This window comes from Artemia sp. Qi Xiang Cuo, chromosome 6 (genome assembly GCF_049724085.1).
Source record: "Artemia sp. Qi Xiang Cuo chromosome 6, ASM4972408v1, whole genome shotgun sequence".
Classification (NCBI taxonomy): Eukaryota; Metazoa; Arthropoda; class Branchiopoda; order Anostraca; family Artemiidae; genus Artemia; species Artemia sp. Qi Xiang Cuo.
This window is the reverse complement of record NC_142799.1, coordinates 58,314,166-58,331,206: the sequence shown is the minus strand read 5'-3', so window position 1 is coordinate 58,331,206 and position 17,041 is coordinate 58,314,166. Positions and strand designations below refer to the sequence as shown.

Genomic DNA, 17,041 nt, shown 5'->3' with positions numbered 1-17,041 from the left:
TTATATTTTTTTTTTCATTATATTTTGTATTTGGTTTTGAAAGATTAAGACGTGATACATTAAGAATTGAAGAGATCATATGACAATTCCTACTACCACACATGACTGCCAACCCTACACTAAAATTCAACCTGGCTAGCAATTTTTACATCACTGTTTATGCTAGTACTAAATTCAAAACAAAATAACGTAAAGTAAAAGGTTAAAATCTGTAAAATAATGTAAAGCAAGGATTAAAAGCTTTCAAAAAAAGGATTTATTCAAATTAGCCGTATGTCTCAGTTGCAAATCAAACCCGAATTACGCAAGCACAATATTTTTTATGCATTTCAAGTATTTTCCTGTATTTCTATCAGGGCTGTATCCAGGATTTTGTTCGGGGGAAAGAGATATTTTTTCAGGGGGAGGGGATTAAAAAACTTTAAAAACGCAGCAACAAATTTTATACGCCTTTTTGTTACATTTTTACGACTTAGAAAAACATTTGGGTGGGGGGGTCAAACCCCTAACCCTCCCCCTGGATACGGCCTTGAAGTCTATGATAAAAAGTATGCTTTAATTCCATTGGTTGATTTTTATGATGCCAACCGTCACGTTTTTTTTCTAGCCAATCACATTATTCCTAAAGTGTATGTCGGAACAGAAAGCCAAATAGCCTACCTTTTTTACGTGTTGGTGTAGTTGCCTCCTGTTGCTGTATCACATTTTGAGCCAGTAAAAAGAATGAAAAGTTTTGAGTCACAATATTTGTCAAGTTCAAGTTCTTTCATTCAATAAATATAAAAATCTCTACAATCCAAAAAATCTCAAAGGGCCCAGAGGCCCACTAACTGGAAAAAAAATTAACACTACATATTAATCATTTGCAGGCTACTGAACTAGGTCTAGGCAAAAAAGTAAGAAGTACTGCTCACGCGAATGCTGACACGAAGACAACCGATCTCCACATGACCTATACCAAGAAAGAATCTCACTGCAACATAAAGAACCAACGTGAAATCATAAAAAAAAACACTCCATTAAATTTCCAATTTAAAACTACAAAATTTAGGAAATTTTACAATCAACTATTTTTCTCCAACAAAAATCTTTCTATGTGTTTTTCCAAAGGAACCAAGGTTGTGGGAGTTTAAAGGAATCAAGAGAATGAGAGTACCACAAGTAAACTTTATGTTTTCCGGGGATTGAAGGATTATATTATGGATAAACGACAAAGCATTCGCACGGGATTCTGATCAATGGACAATTCTTCTGGGCTTGGTATGTTTTGAAGGGCGTCTTCGGGCTGAAAAACCTCTTCCTAGCTAATTTATCTACTATGGGCTGCATCCCCGTAGTAGCATAATATTTGTAGGCATGAATATATAATGAGTCGGAGGTAATAGGCTTGATATTGTCTGTGCAGGATTTCGACTCTTGTTGATATCTGCCCAGGATTGCACAAACCTCAATTCACGGAGGTCCCAGGAACTACTTTCTGTCCGGTTCTAAGCCGGCTTAAGCACTTCGGTCTAGACTTGAGAAGATATGTGATCCCCATCCTCAACTGGTATCCGGGATCATTGCTTTTCCTGAGACCAAAATAATTTCAAAGATTTAAAGAGCATAACAATTGGAACTTGGAATGTTAGAATGTTAAATAATGGCCATCGTATCGAAATTTTGACTGACGAATTCAGATGATTCGAACTGGACTTATTAGGAGTTGAAGAAACTCATATCCCATGGGTAGGAAGCCAGAAATTAGGTGATTTAGAATTTGTTTGCTCAGGCAGGAAGGATGGGGTACATAGACAGGGAGTAGGGCTGATGATGAACAACGAAGCTGCTAAGTCTTGTTTAGGCTGGAAAGGTATTAATAATAGAATACTAATGGCCCATTTTATGACTAAAAAGTTCAGGGTATCAGTTATAGTAGTATATGCCCCAGTAGAACTGACTGACGGAGATACTAGTGACTCAGATGAATTTTACTTACAGTTACAGGAGCAATTAGAAAGAGTCCCAGGTAAAAATATGATGTTTTTACTAGGAGATTTTATCGCCCATGTCGATAGAAATAGGTATAGATGGTATCCTAGCCTAGGTAAATTTGATGTAGGAAAAGAAAACAGTAATGGACACAGAATTTTGAAATTTTGTAGGTATAACAATCTAGTTATAACCAACACGGTGTTTGGTCATAAAAGGGCTAACAAGTTAACATGGTATTTACGTGATGGTAAGACAGCAAACCTTGTTGATTATGTTATAGTAAACCGAAGACTGGCAGGATCAATACAGGATACTAGGGTACAAAGGAGTGCTGTTATTGATGTTAAAAGTAAAGATCACCATCTAATAGTGTCAAGGGTTAATTTGAAGCTCAAATTTCAGAAGGGTAACTACCTCCCGGGAGATTATGATGTTGGTAGACTCCAGGACGAGAATTTGAGAGAAACTTTCCAGGAACAGCTGAATACTAAACTTGAGGGTTTAAAATTAGGCAATGTGGAGGATGGTTGGAATAATTTTAGAAAAATAATATTTGAAGTTGCCGAAGGTGTACGAAAAAATGTGGTTCAATACCGCTCTCGAGGGCTATAATGAAAGAAAGGTTGAGGTGGCTAGGCCACGTTGTGCGGAGGAAGGATGACATATTGCCGAACATTGTTCTTTTCGGCCAACAGTCTAGGGCTAAACAGAAAACCTGTCGTCCTCGTCTGGGTTGGGAGGACGTCATAAAGAACGATTTAAAGGAAATGGGAACTTCATGGGAAGATTTAAGGACGGAGGCTTTTAATGGACTGGGATGGAGGAGGAGCGTTCGTATCTGTGTTGGCCTCAGGCGGCTTGGTGCTGCGGTGAGTTGTTAGTAATAGTAGTAGCATAAAAACATCCTATATCTGAATCAGCAGTGACGCATGAAGATAACTACTACCCAGAGGCGCAAGGAAAAAATTCTTTATGAAAAAGACGTCTTTTCGACGTCTAACTGTGTACAAAGAAAAACTGTGTAATGTTTCAGTAGGTGCGAATATTCATGAGCACAACCTGTGACGCCAGTACATGTAAAAAATTATTATCGTAGCTGCATCAACCAAGAGTTACTACTAGGGAGGGGGTTACTTAAGGGCAATGGAACCCCATAGTTTTGAGTAAGTCCGCATTATCTAAAACAATAATCTTTAGAGTATGTTAGCAGTGCTTTGAATGTTATTGCTATGTTTCTTATAGGTTATACGCCTGCACGATGGGTGTTCTAATAACTACGCTTTTAATGATCATCTCTTTAGCCAACTGTTTCAGTCAAACGCCACATTTGCGAATCAATAGGCAATTTGGCACTCACGTGGATTCAGAAAACCCCTACTTGAACTACGTTAGTTATTTTTATTTATTTTTTTTTTTTTTTCCAAAATTCTCCTTCTGCATGTCTTGCCATCCGCAGAACAGTATGCGAGATAAAAGTCAAATTTTTAGTCATGTCAGAGAAGATTACCTGTAGTTATTCTGCTAAGCTTTCGTTTTTCGAGCCGTGTTTTCGCATTTAAGTGGAAAGGTTCGTTCAAGCAAGCAAACAAACAGAAGGCAATTACAGATTGAAGTTGGATTCAGATTAAAAGTAAGCTACTTAATATGTGTGGTAGTTCCCCTGCTAGTGGGGCTGACTCACAAAAACTTTGGGAGGGGGCAAAATATATTTTTTTTAAAATCTAGCAGGGACAATCTTGTCGTTTTTCAATTTTCTCCATTGAAAGTACCAAAGAAGATATATTTCAATGTTAACTAAAAATGAGAGGGGTCTTCAAAATTTTGAGGAGGGGCAAAAAATCTAGGAGGAAGCCCCTGACCAAAATTTTAACTGTTGTCCCTTGCCCTATTACAAAAATATTTTCTTAAAATAACAGATAGAAAAAAATTAGAGATCCATGAAAGGAACATTTTCCCAAGGGTACCAAAACTGCTGCTATCTACTTTTACAAGCTATTTCTGTTTAAGATATAATTGAGTTTGTGATTTTACTTTTGCCATTAGGAGTTAAGCTAAAGATACAGTTTCAAATTAGCCTACTAAAGGCAATATTAAAATTAAATGTAGAGTGATTCCCTCTGCTCCTTTTTTAGTAGTAATATTTGAAAGTTGTCAAAGAGAAATAAAAAATCAATTTTTGAACCAAGTGAGATAAAATTTTTCTATATAACCCAGATCAGTACTCCTTCTTGAGCTGATAAATGTGTATTTCGTTATATTTTTTAGAAAAAAATTATTCATAATATACTACACTTCGAAAATTTCTAGACCTTTGCTCCTAAAGAGTTCCAGACCTAGCTTGCCCCTTGCTCCATTGCCCCTTATTCAAACAACTCTCCAGTTACCCTCCTATCCCAACTCTGTCAAATAGATAGACTATTACACCTCAAGAATTAGAATCAAGCACGGATTTTAACTTATATGATCGAAAAGCCAAAGTGTGCCGATGGCCCGTCCCAGTCTCACAAAAAGGAGTTTCTCAAACATCCTCAATCTCTAAGACACAGGCACCAAAGCTGTCCAGTACCTTCTCAAACATCCCTTCGAATGGAGGAAGGAGAAAGGTAATATTGGAAGGAGATTCCTTCGAATGTCACCCTACTCCTGCCACAGCCCACTTTTAGCAAAAGGTGGACATTTTACACGCTGTACAAACGGAATCACTAAGGATTTACACTCTGTGGGATTGTAAAACAAAATAGGGGGCCTGTCCCTCTGGAGAGCGCTCCGATGCCCCACCGGCTATTTAGAACGACGCTGTGTATTTTGCATCTTCTTTTAACCAGAATCAGATAAGAATTTTTAATCCCAACCACTAGAGGACCGAAGTCAGTCCGTGGCCCTTTCGAAACCTCTTCCCTTGCTATCTCCAATTTATTGGTGGAAAATAAGGGGTGTTACACCATATTTCAATCGAAAAAACGCAATGATTTTCAATCTACATGATTTGAGGTATAAAATGAGTCCAGGGCCCCTCCCTCTCTCCTTATCAACTGTTTAGCCGAAAGCTAGACATTCTACACCCTTCAACAACCCTGTCGTTGTTTCTTGTAATTCCCTGCCCAAGTTCAATGTAAAGTTTTAGTAGAACGGAAGGCATGTTGTGTGTTGTTTTTTTTTTCAATGAATCATGCAAGTATTTTAAACCTATATTAATGAGGGGGAAGTAGAATAGTTGAAATTTATAGGGTAGGAACCCTGGGCCATGTGGACACGAGAATGATGATTTTTAACGACCTATTTTCCTTCTCTAGCTTCAAATCTGTTCTAAACTTATAAGATAAGTATTTTCAACCAAGGGAAGAGACTGGAGGAATTTTTGGAGTCATCCATAAAATATGGGCACCCTGTCCACATCAACTAATGCGTCTACGTTCACTGGAAATTTGGTAGGAGAGTAACTACAGCCGAGGAGACGATAACTAAGATATTTTATGCCTTGATTTTAGCAGCCCAGATGCTAGCAGACTTAATATTTTCATTGTCCCAGGATTTCTTCCTTTTCACAAAGAGTGAAACTGTAGGCAAGACTGCAAGAGAGTGAACTAAAAATTGCAAGACTTGTTCTTCATCAGAGATGAGGGGCTGTATCAATGTGCTATTTGGGTCGTACGTTTTTTTTCCGTTATATTTTAGGATTAGACAATGTCTTCATAGAAATGTTTCTGAAACGATTGTAAATAAGATTGAAACGGAATGATCTAATTCGGAAATTATTATTTAAGTGTGTATGCGACAATCCGTTGGTGATAGACATACAATCGACTTATTTTCCCTACCAGGTACATATGAAACAATAAATAGTTTGTATAATTTGGCGCAAAATAATGTAGCCTTAACTAGTACGTCTTGCAATTTTTTAAATGACGACAAAGATTGAGTTAAGTTTTATGTTTTGAGGCAATACTCGCACTTCCAAAGTACCATCATGCACGAAAAAAAAATGAAGAACGAAAAATATCAAGAAACGAAAACTAAGAGGTTTTCCATCCATTAAATAAAGAAAACACAGCAGATATTTCAATTCTTCCAAGCCGTTTTCAGTGCTCAAATATATATAATACAAAAGAAAAATGATCTTTGGATGTACTCAAGAAGACAACACCACTGTAGTCTTACAATTTACTTAATGTTTCTTGATCTTATGCCGGTAACTTCCAAAAGTAGCTTTTATGAATCACCGATCTGAATGAAGGTTTAATGCAAGCATTTGAAATTAGGGACCATTGGAGTTTGAAACAACAGCGTCTCTTTATCTAAGCCAAAGACAGATATATAATATAATATTGATGCAATAGACAGGTTATACCAGTTCTAATATATATTAGAACTTAATATATATATATATATATATATATATATATATATATATATATATATATATATATATATATATATATATATATATATATATATATATATATATATATATATATATATATATATATATATATATATATATATATATATATAATATTATAGACAGATATATAATCTATAAGACAGATATAAAATATATAAAAACTCTGAACATATTTTATCAGGACATATTTGGAACAGGATGGTGCTGCACTAATAAGCCTAAACTTTTCCAACCACGCTCCAATCAATTAAAGAATCCACTTCTTTACTGCATGTTTGGTGCTAAAATCAACTAAGAATGTTGAAAATTCAAAACGCTTGGCTAGTAAATTGTTTATAAATTAGTATTTATATAACTATGTTAGTATTAATAACCAAAATCCCAAGGTGAAAGAAAAGACGAACTAATGTCTCATTCAATCTCGCTCAATTGAGGCCCAAATTCCTAATTTCCTGCAATTTCCTTATCTATTTCTCAACACCTCAATTTCCCGCTCAGTAGGGAAGATGAAATCTTGGAACATCAGTGTCTCTTTATCTATGCCAAATTCAGATATATCAAACAGTTCGTGGTAAAGTAAGGAGCGACCTGGCTCAATGGTAACCGAAACTCTAGAAAACGGGTTTTTGATACCAATAGATATATCAAAAGAATCAGATTTCAATGCTGATTTCAAATATATAACTTTCATCAAGTTTAGTGCTACCCATCAAAAGTTACGCGCCTGAGAAAATTTGGCTGATTTTCAAAAAAAGGGGGAAAGACCCTCTAAACGTTATAGAACCTTAATGAAAATCACACCATCAGATTCAGCGCATCAGAGAACCCTACTGTAGAGGTTTCAAGCTTCTGTCTACAAAAATGTGGAATTTTCCATTTTTTGCCCGAAGAAAGATCACGGATGCGTGTTTATTTGGTTTTGTTTCCCCCAAGGGTGATCGTATCGACCCAGTGGTCCTAGAATATCGTCGTAGGGCTCATTGGAGCGGAAATTAAAAGTTTTAGTTCCCTTTTTCAGTGACCAAAAAAATGGAGGGCAACTAGGCCCCCTCCAACGCTTATTTTTTCCCCAAAGTCACCCGATCAAAATTTTGAGATAGCCATTTTGTTCAACATGGTCGAAAATATGATAAATATGTCTTTTAGGATGACTTAATCCCCCGAAGTACCCAGAGGGAGGGCTAAAAGTTATGAAATTTACACAAAGTTAAAATATAGTCTTGTTTATTCTTATGTATAAAGAATTTTTCTGGTGGTTTTTTTTGTGATTGTGGGTGGTATGGGGGGGTCGGGGGTTATGTTGGAGGATCTGTCCATGAAGGAAGTTTTCATGGGGGAAGGGAAATTGCCATGAAGGGGGCGCCGGACTTGCCAGCATTATTTATTGGTTATTGGGAAGTAAACAACCATTTTCAGGAAGGATTTTTTCTGGAGGGGGGGGGGGGGGCTAGAGGTTGGGGTTACTCTGGAGAAAATTTCCGTAGAGGATGTTTCTTTGGGGTAAGGGACATTTCTATGAAGGGGGCGCCGGATTTCCAAGCATTATTTAAAAAACGATCAGAAATTAAAAAAAACAAACAAGTTTTTTCAACTGAAATGTAAGAAGGAATATTAGAACTTAAAACGAACAGAAATTATAACGTATGTGAGGGGGCTCTCCCCCAAGTTAATACCTCGCTCTTTATTCTACAGTTTTTTTTAGTGCTTTCAAAAGAGCTATCTATTCTAATTAAACGGCCTTTGTGACTCAGGGGTTTGTGAATCAAATTTTTTTTTAACTTTTAACGTAAAGAGCGTGGTATTGACTAAGGGAGAACCTCCTCATATACGTAACAACATATACGTAATAAAAAAAAACAATAAAAAAACAAGCGATACGGCTCAATAGCAATCCAAACTTTTAAAAACAGAATTTTCATGTCAATAAATGTATCAAAAGAATGTGTTTATAATGCTGATTCTAAATATATAAATTTTATTATGTTTAGTATTACTCATCAAAGGCTACGAGCCTGAGAAAATTTACTCGATTTTTTAAAGAGGGGGGTAACTTCCCCTACAAGTGAAAGAATTTTAATGAAAATCACACCGTCAGATTCAGCGTATCAGAAAACCCTATTACATAGGTTTCAAGCTCATATCTGCAAAAATCTGCAACTTTGTATTTTTTGCCAGAAGAAAAATATACGAATATTGAAGTTAGTTACGTAAGTTAATTTGTAAAGACATCCATTTAGCAAAAGAAAAGTAAATTTTTTATACAAATAAAAGCTGCATTAACTAAAAAACTATCAGAAATTAAATAAAAAAAAACATGTTTTTTAAACTGAAAGTAAGGAGCGACATTAAAATTTAAAACGAACAGAAATTATTCCGTATACGAAAGGGGCTGTCCCCTCCTCAATGCCTCGCTCTTTACGCTAAAGTTTGACTCTGTCTCACAAGTTTATTTTTTAAAACAATAAAAAACTTTAGCGTAAAGAGCGAGGCGTTGAGGAGGGGACAGCCCCTTTCATATACGGAATAATTTCTGTTCGTTTTAAGTTTTAATGTCGCTCCTTACTTTCAGTTTAAAAAACTTGTTTTTTTTATTTGAAATAAAGACATGGTAGTGGGATGCATCTTAAACGAAATAGTGCCACAGTTAACGACGCCATGGCTGCCACCCTTGTGAAATTGTTCTAGTTCTATTAAAAAGCAAGCACACTTAGTAAACATAGCAAAATAGCTGAATCTAACAAAATCAATTATACCTAATAAAATTTAGTGAAAACCTAGTAAAGTTATTGCATTCTAAGATTTTATTTTGATTTTGTGAAGATTAGTCCCCTTCGTCTGATCATTCATCCTTGGCTCCGATGCAATCTCTGCAAATGAATGTGCATTGTCAGTTTAATATACACATACTGATATTTAGTAATCAAAATGTTAATATTATTTGATTTATTAAAGTTATAAAAGTAAAAACATTTATGTTTTTTCAGTAAAGTGCAAATTTTGTTCAGGCCTTGGGAAGGCATAGGGGATTTGCGTCAAACTTATGTTAATTTCTGCTCGCTTTGAGTTTGACTCGGTTAATTATTGGAATTTCTGTTCGTTTTGGGTTTCATTTATGTATCGATGCTGATTTGTGGTAGTTTCACGCTTGGTAGATTATTTGATTTTATTTTGCTCATTTTTTGTTTAATGGAGTTCTTTACTTTTCTTTGAAAAACCTATTTTGCGGAAAAAGTTTGTTTAATTAATTTCTGTTTTTTTTTTATATTGACATAGTCTTTTCAGGGAAAAAGAAAATAATACTTTTAATCTTTTTGTTTTTAAAGACTTTATAGTTTGGCCTGCTATTTGTATGCTGCAGAAAAATTGTCAGCAATTTTTAACAGCATACACTCTTTTAAAAATCTGGACACAAATAGTACTGTTTAATTTAGTTTCATACCTCCTCTAGTTGACCTGAAATGGAAAACTTGATACCATTCGCAAAAAAATCTGTTTACTTTCTTTGATAGCTTGGATACACTTACGCTATCTTGATTTGGTTAAATTTTAAGAGCAGAAATGAGAGGGTTGGCGTGGGAGGGTGGGAGTGGAAGGGGGATTAGTTGCCCTCAAATCACTTTCGACTATTAAAAAGGGCATCAGCCCTTTCTATTTTCAGTCAAATGAGCCCTTTTCGAAGTTTCCACGACAACTCCTTCGATACGAAGTGCCCTGGTCTAAACAACAAATACAACAAAAAATAATACATTATACCCACTTCGATTTTTACTATAATTAATTAAAAAAACTTTTTACACAAAATAAGTTTTTCAAAGAAAAGTAAAGAACTCCATTAAACAAAAATGAGCAAAAATAAAATCAAATAATCTACCAAGCGTGAAACTACCACAAATCAGCATCGATAAATAAATGAAACCCAAAACGAACAGAAATTACAATAAATAACCGAGTCAAACTCTAAACGAGCAGAAATTAACATAAGTTGGGGTCAAAACCCCTATACTTTCTCAAGGCCAGATCATAATTTGCACTTTACTGAAAAAAATTAATGTTTTTACGTTTATAACTTTAAAAAATCAAATAATATTAAGATTTTGATTACTAAATATTAGTATATGTATATTAAACTGGCAATGCACATTCATTTGTATAATTTCTATCTGGAAATCAACAAGACTGAACAAAATGGCTATCTACAAATTTTGATTGGATGTGTTTGAGGAAAAGATGGGCGAGAGAGGGGGCTAGTTGCCTTCTAATCACTTTCGACTATTAAAAAGAGCACTGGACCTTTGAATTTCCAATCGAATGAACTCTTTTTCAAGTTTCTACGATAAACATTTCAATAAAAACTTAAATGCCCCCAGGCCATAACTTATAACCCTTGCTTTGAAGACTGTGAGAGGAGTGTCCTGCTGAAGGGTATAATTTCCTGAACTTTAACTGCGTGAAACAAAATGTCTATTTCCAAATTTTGATTGGATGTGTTTGGGGATGTGTTTTGCCCTTTTTGAAGTTTTTACGACAACGCTTTCTATAAAAACTGTATATGCCCCAGGGCATAACTTACAATCCTTGTCCTGAGGTCTGTGAGGGGTGTCATCCTCAAAGACCTAATTTCTAGAAGTTTAAACTACGTTGAACAAAATGGCTATCTCAAAATTTTGATTGGATGTGTTTGGGGAAAAGGTGGGCGTGAGAGGGGGGCTAGTTGCGCTCTAATCACTTTCGACTATTAAAAAGAGCACTAGCCTTTGAATTTCCAATCGAATGAGCCCTTTTTGAAGTTTCTACGACAACGCTTTCTATAAAAACCTTATATGCCCCCAGGGCATAGCCTACAACCTTTGCCCTGAGGGTTGTGGGGGAGTGTCCTCCTAAAAAACATATTTTTTGTTCTGGAAATCAACTACTCTGAACAAAATGGCTATCTAAAAGTTTTTATTGGATGCGTTTCGGAGAAGTATGGGCGTGGGGGGGGGCATAGTTGCCATCCAATCACTTTTGACTATAAAAAAGGGCACAAGCCACTCTAATTTCCAATTGACTGAGCGCTTTTTTAAGTTTCTACGACAACTTCTTCGATACGAAGTGCTCTGCTCTAAAGGAAAAATTTTTAAATAATACATTGTGCCAACATCGTTCTTATATGCCCCATGGGCATAACTTAAAACGCTTGCTCTGAGACTTATGGGGGAGTGTCCTCCTCTTTACTTAGTCCCCGTTTCTTGTCTCGTTTTCGAGTGTCCCCGTTCTTTACATAGGCAGCGCGATCGCGCTGCCTATAATTTATGAAGAAAACTTTTTATATAAACCTTATATGCCCCCAGGGTATAACTTACAACCCTTGCACTGAGGGCTCTGTTGGGGTTATCATCCTAAAAGACCTAATTTCCAGAACGTTAAACTACGTTGAATAAAATGGATACCTCAAAATTTTGATTGGATGTGTTTTGGAAAATGGTGGGCTTGAGAGGGGCGTTAGTCGCTATTCAATCACTTTCAACTATTGAAAACGCCACTAGCCCTTTCAATTTCCATTTGAATGAGCCCTTTTGAAGTTTCTACGACAGCACTTTCAATAAAAACTTTATATGCCCCAGGGCATAACTTACAACCCTTGCACTGAGGGCTCTGAGGGGGTTATCATTCTAACATACCTAATTTCCAGAACTTTCAAATACATTGAACAAAACGGATATCTCAAAATTTTAATTCGAGGTGTTTGGGAAAATGGTGGGCGTGAGAGGTGTGTTAGTTGCTATCCAATCACTTTCAACTATTAAAAAGGCACTAGCCCTTTCAATTTCCAATTGAATGAGCCCTTTTGAAGTTTCTACGACAACGCTTTCAAAACTTTATATGCCCATAGGCCATAACATACAAGCCTTGCTCTGAGGGCTGTGGGGGGAAGGGTTGTCATCCTTAAAGACCTAATTTCCAAAACTTTCAACTACGTTGAATAAAATGGCTATCTAAAATTTTGATTGGATGTGTTTGTGGAAAAGGTGGGCGTGAGAGGGGGGTTAGCTGCCCTCAAATCACTTTCGACTATTAAACAGGGTACTAAGCCCTTTGAATTTCAAATCGAATGAGCCCTTTTTCAACTTTCTACGACAAAGATTTCAGTAAAAACCTTATATGCCCCCAGGGCATAACTTGTAATCCTTGTCCTGAGGGTGTGGGGGGAGTGTCGTCCTCAAAAACATATTTTCTATTTGGAAATCAACTACGCTGAACAAAATTGCTGTCTCAAAATTTTGATTGGATGTGTTTGGGAAAATGATGGCTGTGGGGGGGGGCTAGTTGCCCTCCAATCACTTCCGACTATTGAAAAGGTCACTAGCCTTTTGAATTTCCAATTGAATGAGCTTTTTTTGAAGTTTCTGCGACAACACTTTCTACGACAACACATATAAGGTTTAAAAACCTTATATGGGCATAACTTAAAACCCTTGCCCTGAGGGATTTGGGGGATTGTCCTCCTCAAAAACATGTTTTTTACCGGAAAATCAAGAACGGTGAACGAAATGGCTATCTAAAAATTTTGATTGCATGTGTTTGGGGAAGTTATGGGCGTGGGGGGGGCTAGTTGCCCTCCAATCACTTTAGACTATTAAAAAGGGCACTAGAATTCTCCATTTCCAATCGAATGAGCCTCTTTTGAAGTTTCTACGACGAGCCCTTCCATATGAGGTGCCCTGCTCTAAAGGAAAAAAAAAATAATAAATAGTACATTGTGGCAACATCGTTCCTATATGCCCTCAGGGCATAACTTAAAACCCTTGCCCCGAGGGTTGTGAGGGTGTGTCCTCCTCAAAAACATATTTTCTATCTGGAAATCAACTACGCTGAACAAAATAGCTATCTCAAAATTTTGATTGGATGTGTTTGGGGGAATGACGGGTGTGGGTGAGCTAGTTGCCCTCCAATCACTTTCGACTATTAAAAAGGGCACTAGCCACTCCAATTTCCAATCGAATGAGCCTTTTTGAAGTTTCTACGATTACTCCTTCGATACGAAGTGCCCAGGTATGGAGAAAAAAAAAACACATTGTGCCCACATCGTTCTTTACTTAGGCAGCGCTAGCGTGCTGCCTATGATATTTTTTCAATTTCTCTTTTGGCCTAGTCATTTCCGTGAATTTTTCTCTACCAATTTATTTTGGCGTCATTTGACTATCTTTCCTTAAAAATGGGCATTGTTTTGAAAGAAGGAATGGGAGAATTTGAGGTATACAGACTAGACATTTTCTAACCAGGAATAAAAATAAAAATTTTACATTTATGTGAAAGTATTTCGACAATTCATTAATCCATCCCAGCCTTGTTTATTATTAAATAAAAAAAAAAAAGTTTTTTTAACTGAAAGTAAGGTACGACGTTAAAACTTAAAACGAACAGAAATTATTCCGTATATGAAAGGGGCTATCCCCTCCTAAACGCCTCACTCTTTACGCTAAAGCAAGGCCGTATCCAGGGGGGGGGTCACCCGGTTTGAACACCCCCCCCCCCCGAAATTTTTAACCGAGTCGAAAATAAGTCGAAAATTAGTAAAACCTAGGTAAAAATCAGTAAAATAAGTCGAAAACTGAGTCAAAAATTAGTAAACCCCCCTCCCCCGGAAAAGTCAAAAACTAGTAACCCCCCCCCCCCCCGAAAAAAATCCTGGATCCGCCCTTGCGCTAAAGTTTTTTATTGTTTAAGAAAAATAGAGTTGTGAGAAAGTCAAACTTTAGCGTAAAGAGTGGGGCGTTGAGGAGGGGATAGCCCCTTTCATATACAGTATAATTTCTGTTCGTTTTAAGTTTTAACGTCCTTCCTTACTTTCAGTTAAAAAAACTTGTTTTTTTTATTTAATTTCTGAACATTTTTGAATTATTGCAGGTTTTGATTTTGGCTCAACATACATGAATAATTAAAACAAAATTTGCATATTAATTTTACTTTTGTTTTGTTAAATGGCTTTCTTCAAGCTTGTTTAATTCTATTTGCGAACGTTTTTATTAGTAATAAATATACGTAACTTACGAATTAACTTACGTAACGAACTTCTATATTCATAGATTTTTAATACGTATATTAGGGGGTTCGCCCCCTAGTCAATACCTTGCTCTTTACGCTAAAGTTCGAATTTTGTTCCAATTTTTTTAAAATGACCCCTTAATTACAAAGGCCGTTAATTAGCATAAATAGCTCTTATGAAAGTACTAAAAAATCTTTGGCTTAAAGAGCGAGGTATTGAGTAGGGGGTGAACCCAATCATATACGTAATATTTTCTGTTCCTTTTAAGTTTTGATGTTGCTCCTTACTTTAAGTTGAAAACTTGTTTTTTTATATTTAATTTCTGATCTTTTTCTTTAATAATGATGGGAAATCTGGCGCCCCCTTCATAGCAATGTCCCTTTCCCAATGAAAACTTCCTTTAATGGAAATATCCTCCCATATAACCCCCGACCCCCCCCCACCAACCAGAAAAAATCCCTCCTGTAAACCTCTGTATACTTCCCAATAACCAATGCTATATGTTAACATTGGGTATAGTTCTCAAATTTCAGCCCTTCCTCTGGGGACTTCGGGGGATTAAGTCATTCTAAAAGACATAGTTATCATATTTTTGACCATGCCAAACAAAATGGATGTCTCAAAATTTTGATCGGGTGACTTTGAGGAAAAAATGAGCGTGGGAGGGGGCCTAGTTGCCCTCTATTTTTTGGTCACTTAGAAAGGGCACTATAACTTTTAATTAACGTTCCAATGAGCCCTCCGACGATATTTTAGGACCACTGGGTTGATACGATCACCTCTGGGGAAAAAAACAAAAAAAAAAACAACAACAAATAAACACGCATCCGTGATCTTTCTCCTGGCATAAAATGCAAAATTCCACATTTTTGTAGATAGGTGCTTGAAACCGCTACAGTAGGGTTCTCTTATACGCTAAATATGATGGAGTGATTTTCATTAAGGTTCTATAATTTCTAGGGGTCTTTCCCCCTTTTTTCTAAAATCAGCTAAATGTTCTCAGGTGCGTAACTTTTGATGGGTAAGACTAAACTTGATGAAACATATATTTGAAATCATATATTTGAATTATATATTTGAAATCAGCATTAAAATCTGATTCTTTTGATGTATCGATTGGTATCAAAATTCCGTTTTTTAGAGTTTCGGTTACCATTGGGCCGGGTCGCTCCTTACTTACAGTTCGTTACCAGGAACTGTTTGAGAAGAGTAACATTTTTCAGTTAACCTTGTTAATTGTCAGCCTTGGAAGAACAAACGTGTCAACATATCCCAGATTACTGTTTGAGTAACTACAGTACCTGGAGTTTCATCAAAATTAAATAAAAAATTGAGTTTCGATATCTCGGATGTATCTCAAAGTAAGGTGTAAACACTTTAAAATGAAATAAGCTACGCGAAAGACAACTTCAAACAATTGGTGCATACAAAAACAAGGAAGAGTAAATCTTAGGGGAGAAGGGGACTCAGAGCTATTAGAAGTTAGGAGATATATTTTGTAATATTCTTCTCTTAGGGGACAGGAAGGGGCTAAACACATGAATGTAAATTTTAGGGCCAGCGCTGCACAAGGAGGTTGGCTCACTTGAACCAATCTCAGACAGAAAATTCAGCATACCCACCCTGTGGGTAGAAACACTTTAAAGATTCTGTTAACATCAGGAATGGAAAAAAGTAGGAACTTAATAGCACGCCTATTTTATAAGACTATAAAGGGTAGGAAAACTAGACTATTTTGCAAAATTTGAAAGGAAATTACCCTTTTCTGGTGAAATAAGTCTATTGATACATTAGCCTCTCCCTTTAAAAATGCTATATAGACTTGCCTCGTCTCCTAAAATGGAAGAAAGGGTATCTACTTTCTGGGTTCAGGTAGATCATTTGTCATTTTTTATTTTATGAATTTTCACTTGCTTCTTTTTTCAGGTTAGCTACGACACTTTTGGAGGATCAACACCAGAAACGAAATATCAACCAATCATTAATAGAATTGGCTCTAGATCAGAGAGAATCGACTTTATTCGGTATTTAAAGCACATTTTAAGCGATGACGAGGCTCCAGAATCAAGCAAGGAAAACCCATTACAGAGCTATGAAACTTTAAAAAAGTCTAAATTTTTTACTCCAAGCCGGGTGGATCGTGGAGAATTCGCCAACCCTCCTGGGAAACGTCAGATTCGGTTCTATCAATGTTACTTTAATCCTATATCATGCTTTCGAAAACGATCAACTCGTAGTAGCTATTAATAAATGTATCTTCATTATATCAAGAATAAAAGCCTAGTAACTATGCCACTTTTATTGTCTGTATTCCATTTATTAAGTATTTTTTTTAAACAAAAATCAAGTAATTTATTTGTAAGTGTTATGTGTTTTGCTAACTGACCTATGTACACACTAAATATATAATAAAATAATAGATATTAAATTAAGTACAAATAAATTTATATAAATTAATAAGGAATTGAAAACTTATATCTTTATTCCTTATTAATTTTTTTTGTCAAATGAAAGTAAAGGACGATGATAAAAATTTGACATAAACAAGAATTATCGTACATTTGTTTTTGTTTATAATTTTGGGTACTTGGGCATTATAGGGGCCTATCTAAAAAGTCAAGTTTGGTTAATGCTAATGA

At 35.9% G+C, this 17,041-nt stretch overlaps 1 protein-coding gene across 2 annotated transcripts in view; it reads left to right on the top strand.

Annotated features, from left to right (window-relative positions):
• LOC148951448 (uncharacterized) overlaps positions 1 to 16,694 on the top strand; it is a 58,074-nt gene extending 41,380 nt beyond the window's left edge. For both annotated transcript variants that reach the window (XM_089090283.1, XM_089090282.1), the window contains exons 2-3: positions 3,217 to 3,361; positions 16,329 to 16,694. In XM_089090283.1, coding sequence (XP_088946409.1) covers positions 3,233 to 3,361; positions 16,329 to 16,649 — 450 coding nt within the window. In that variant the 5' untranslated portion in view covers positions 3,217 to 3,232 and the 3' untranslated portion in view covers positions 16,650 to 16,694. The remainder of the gene's footprint in view (positions 1 to 3,216; positions 3,362 to 16,328) is intronic.
• The last annotated feature ends 347 nt before the right edge of the window (positions 16,695 to 17,041 follow it).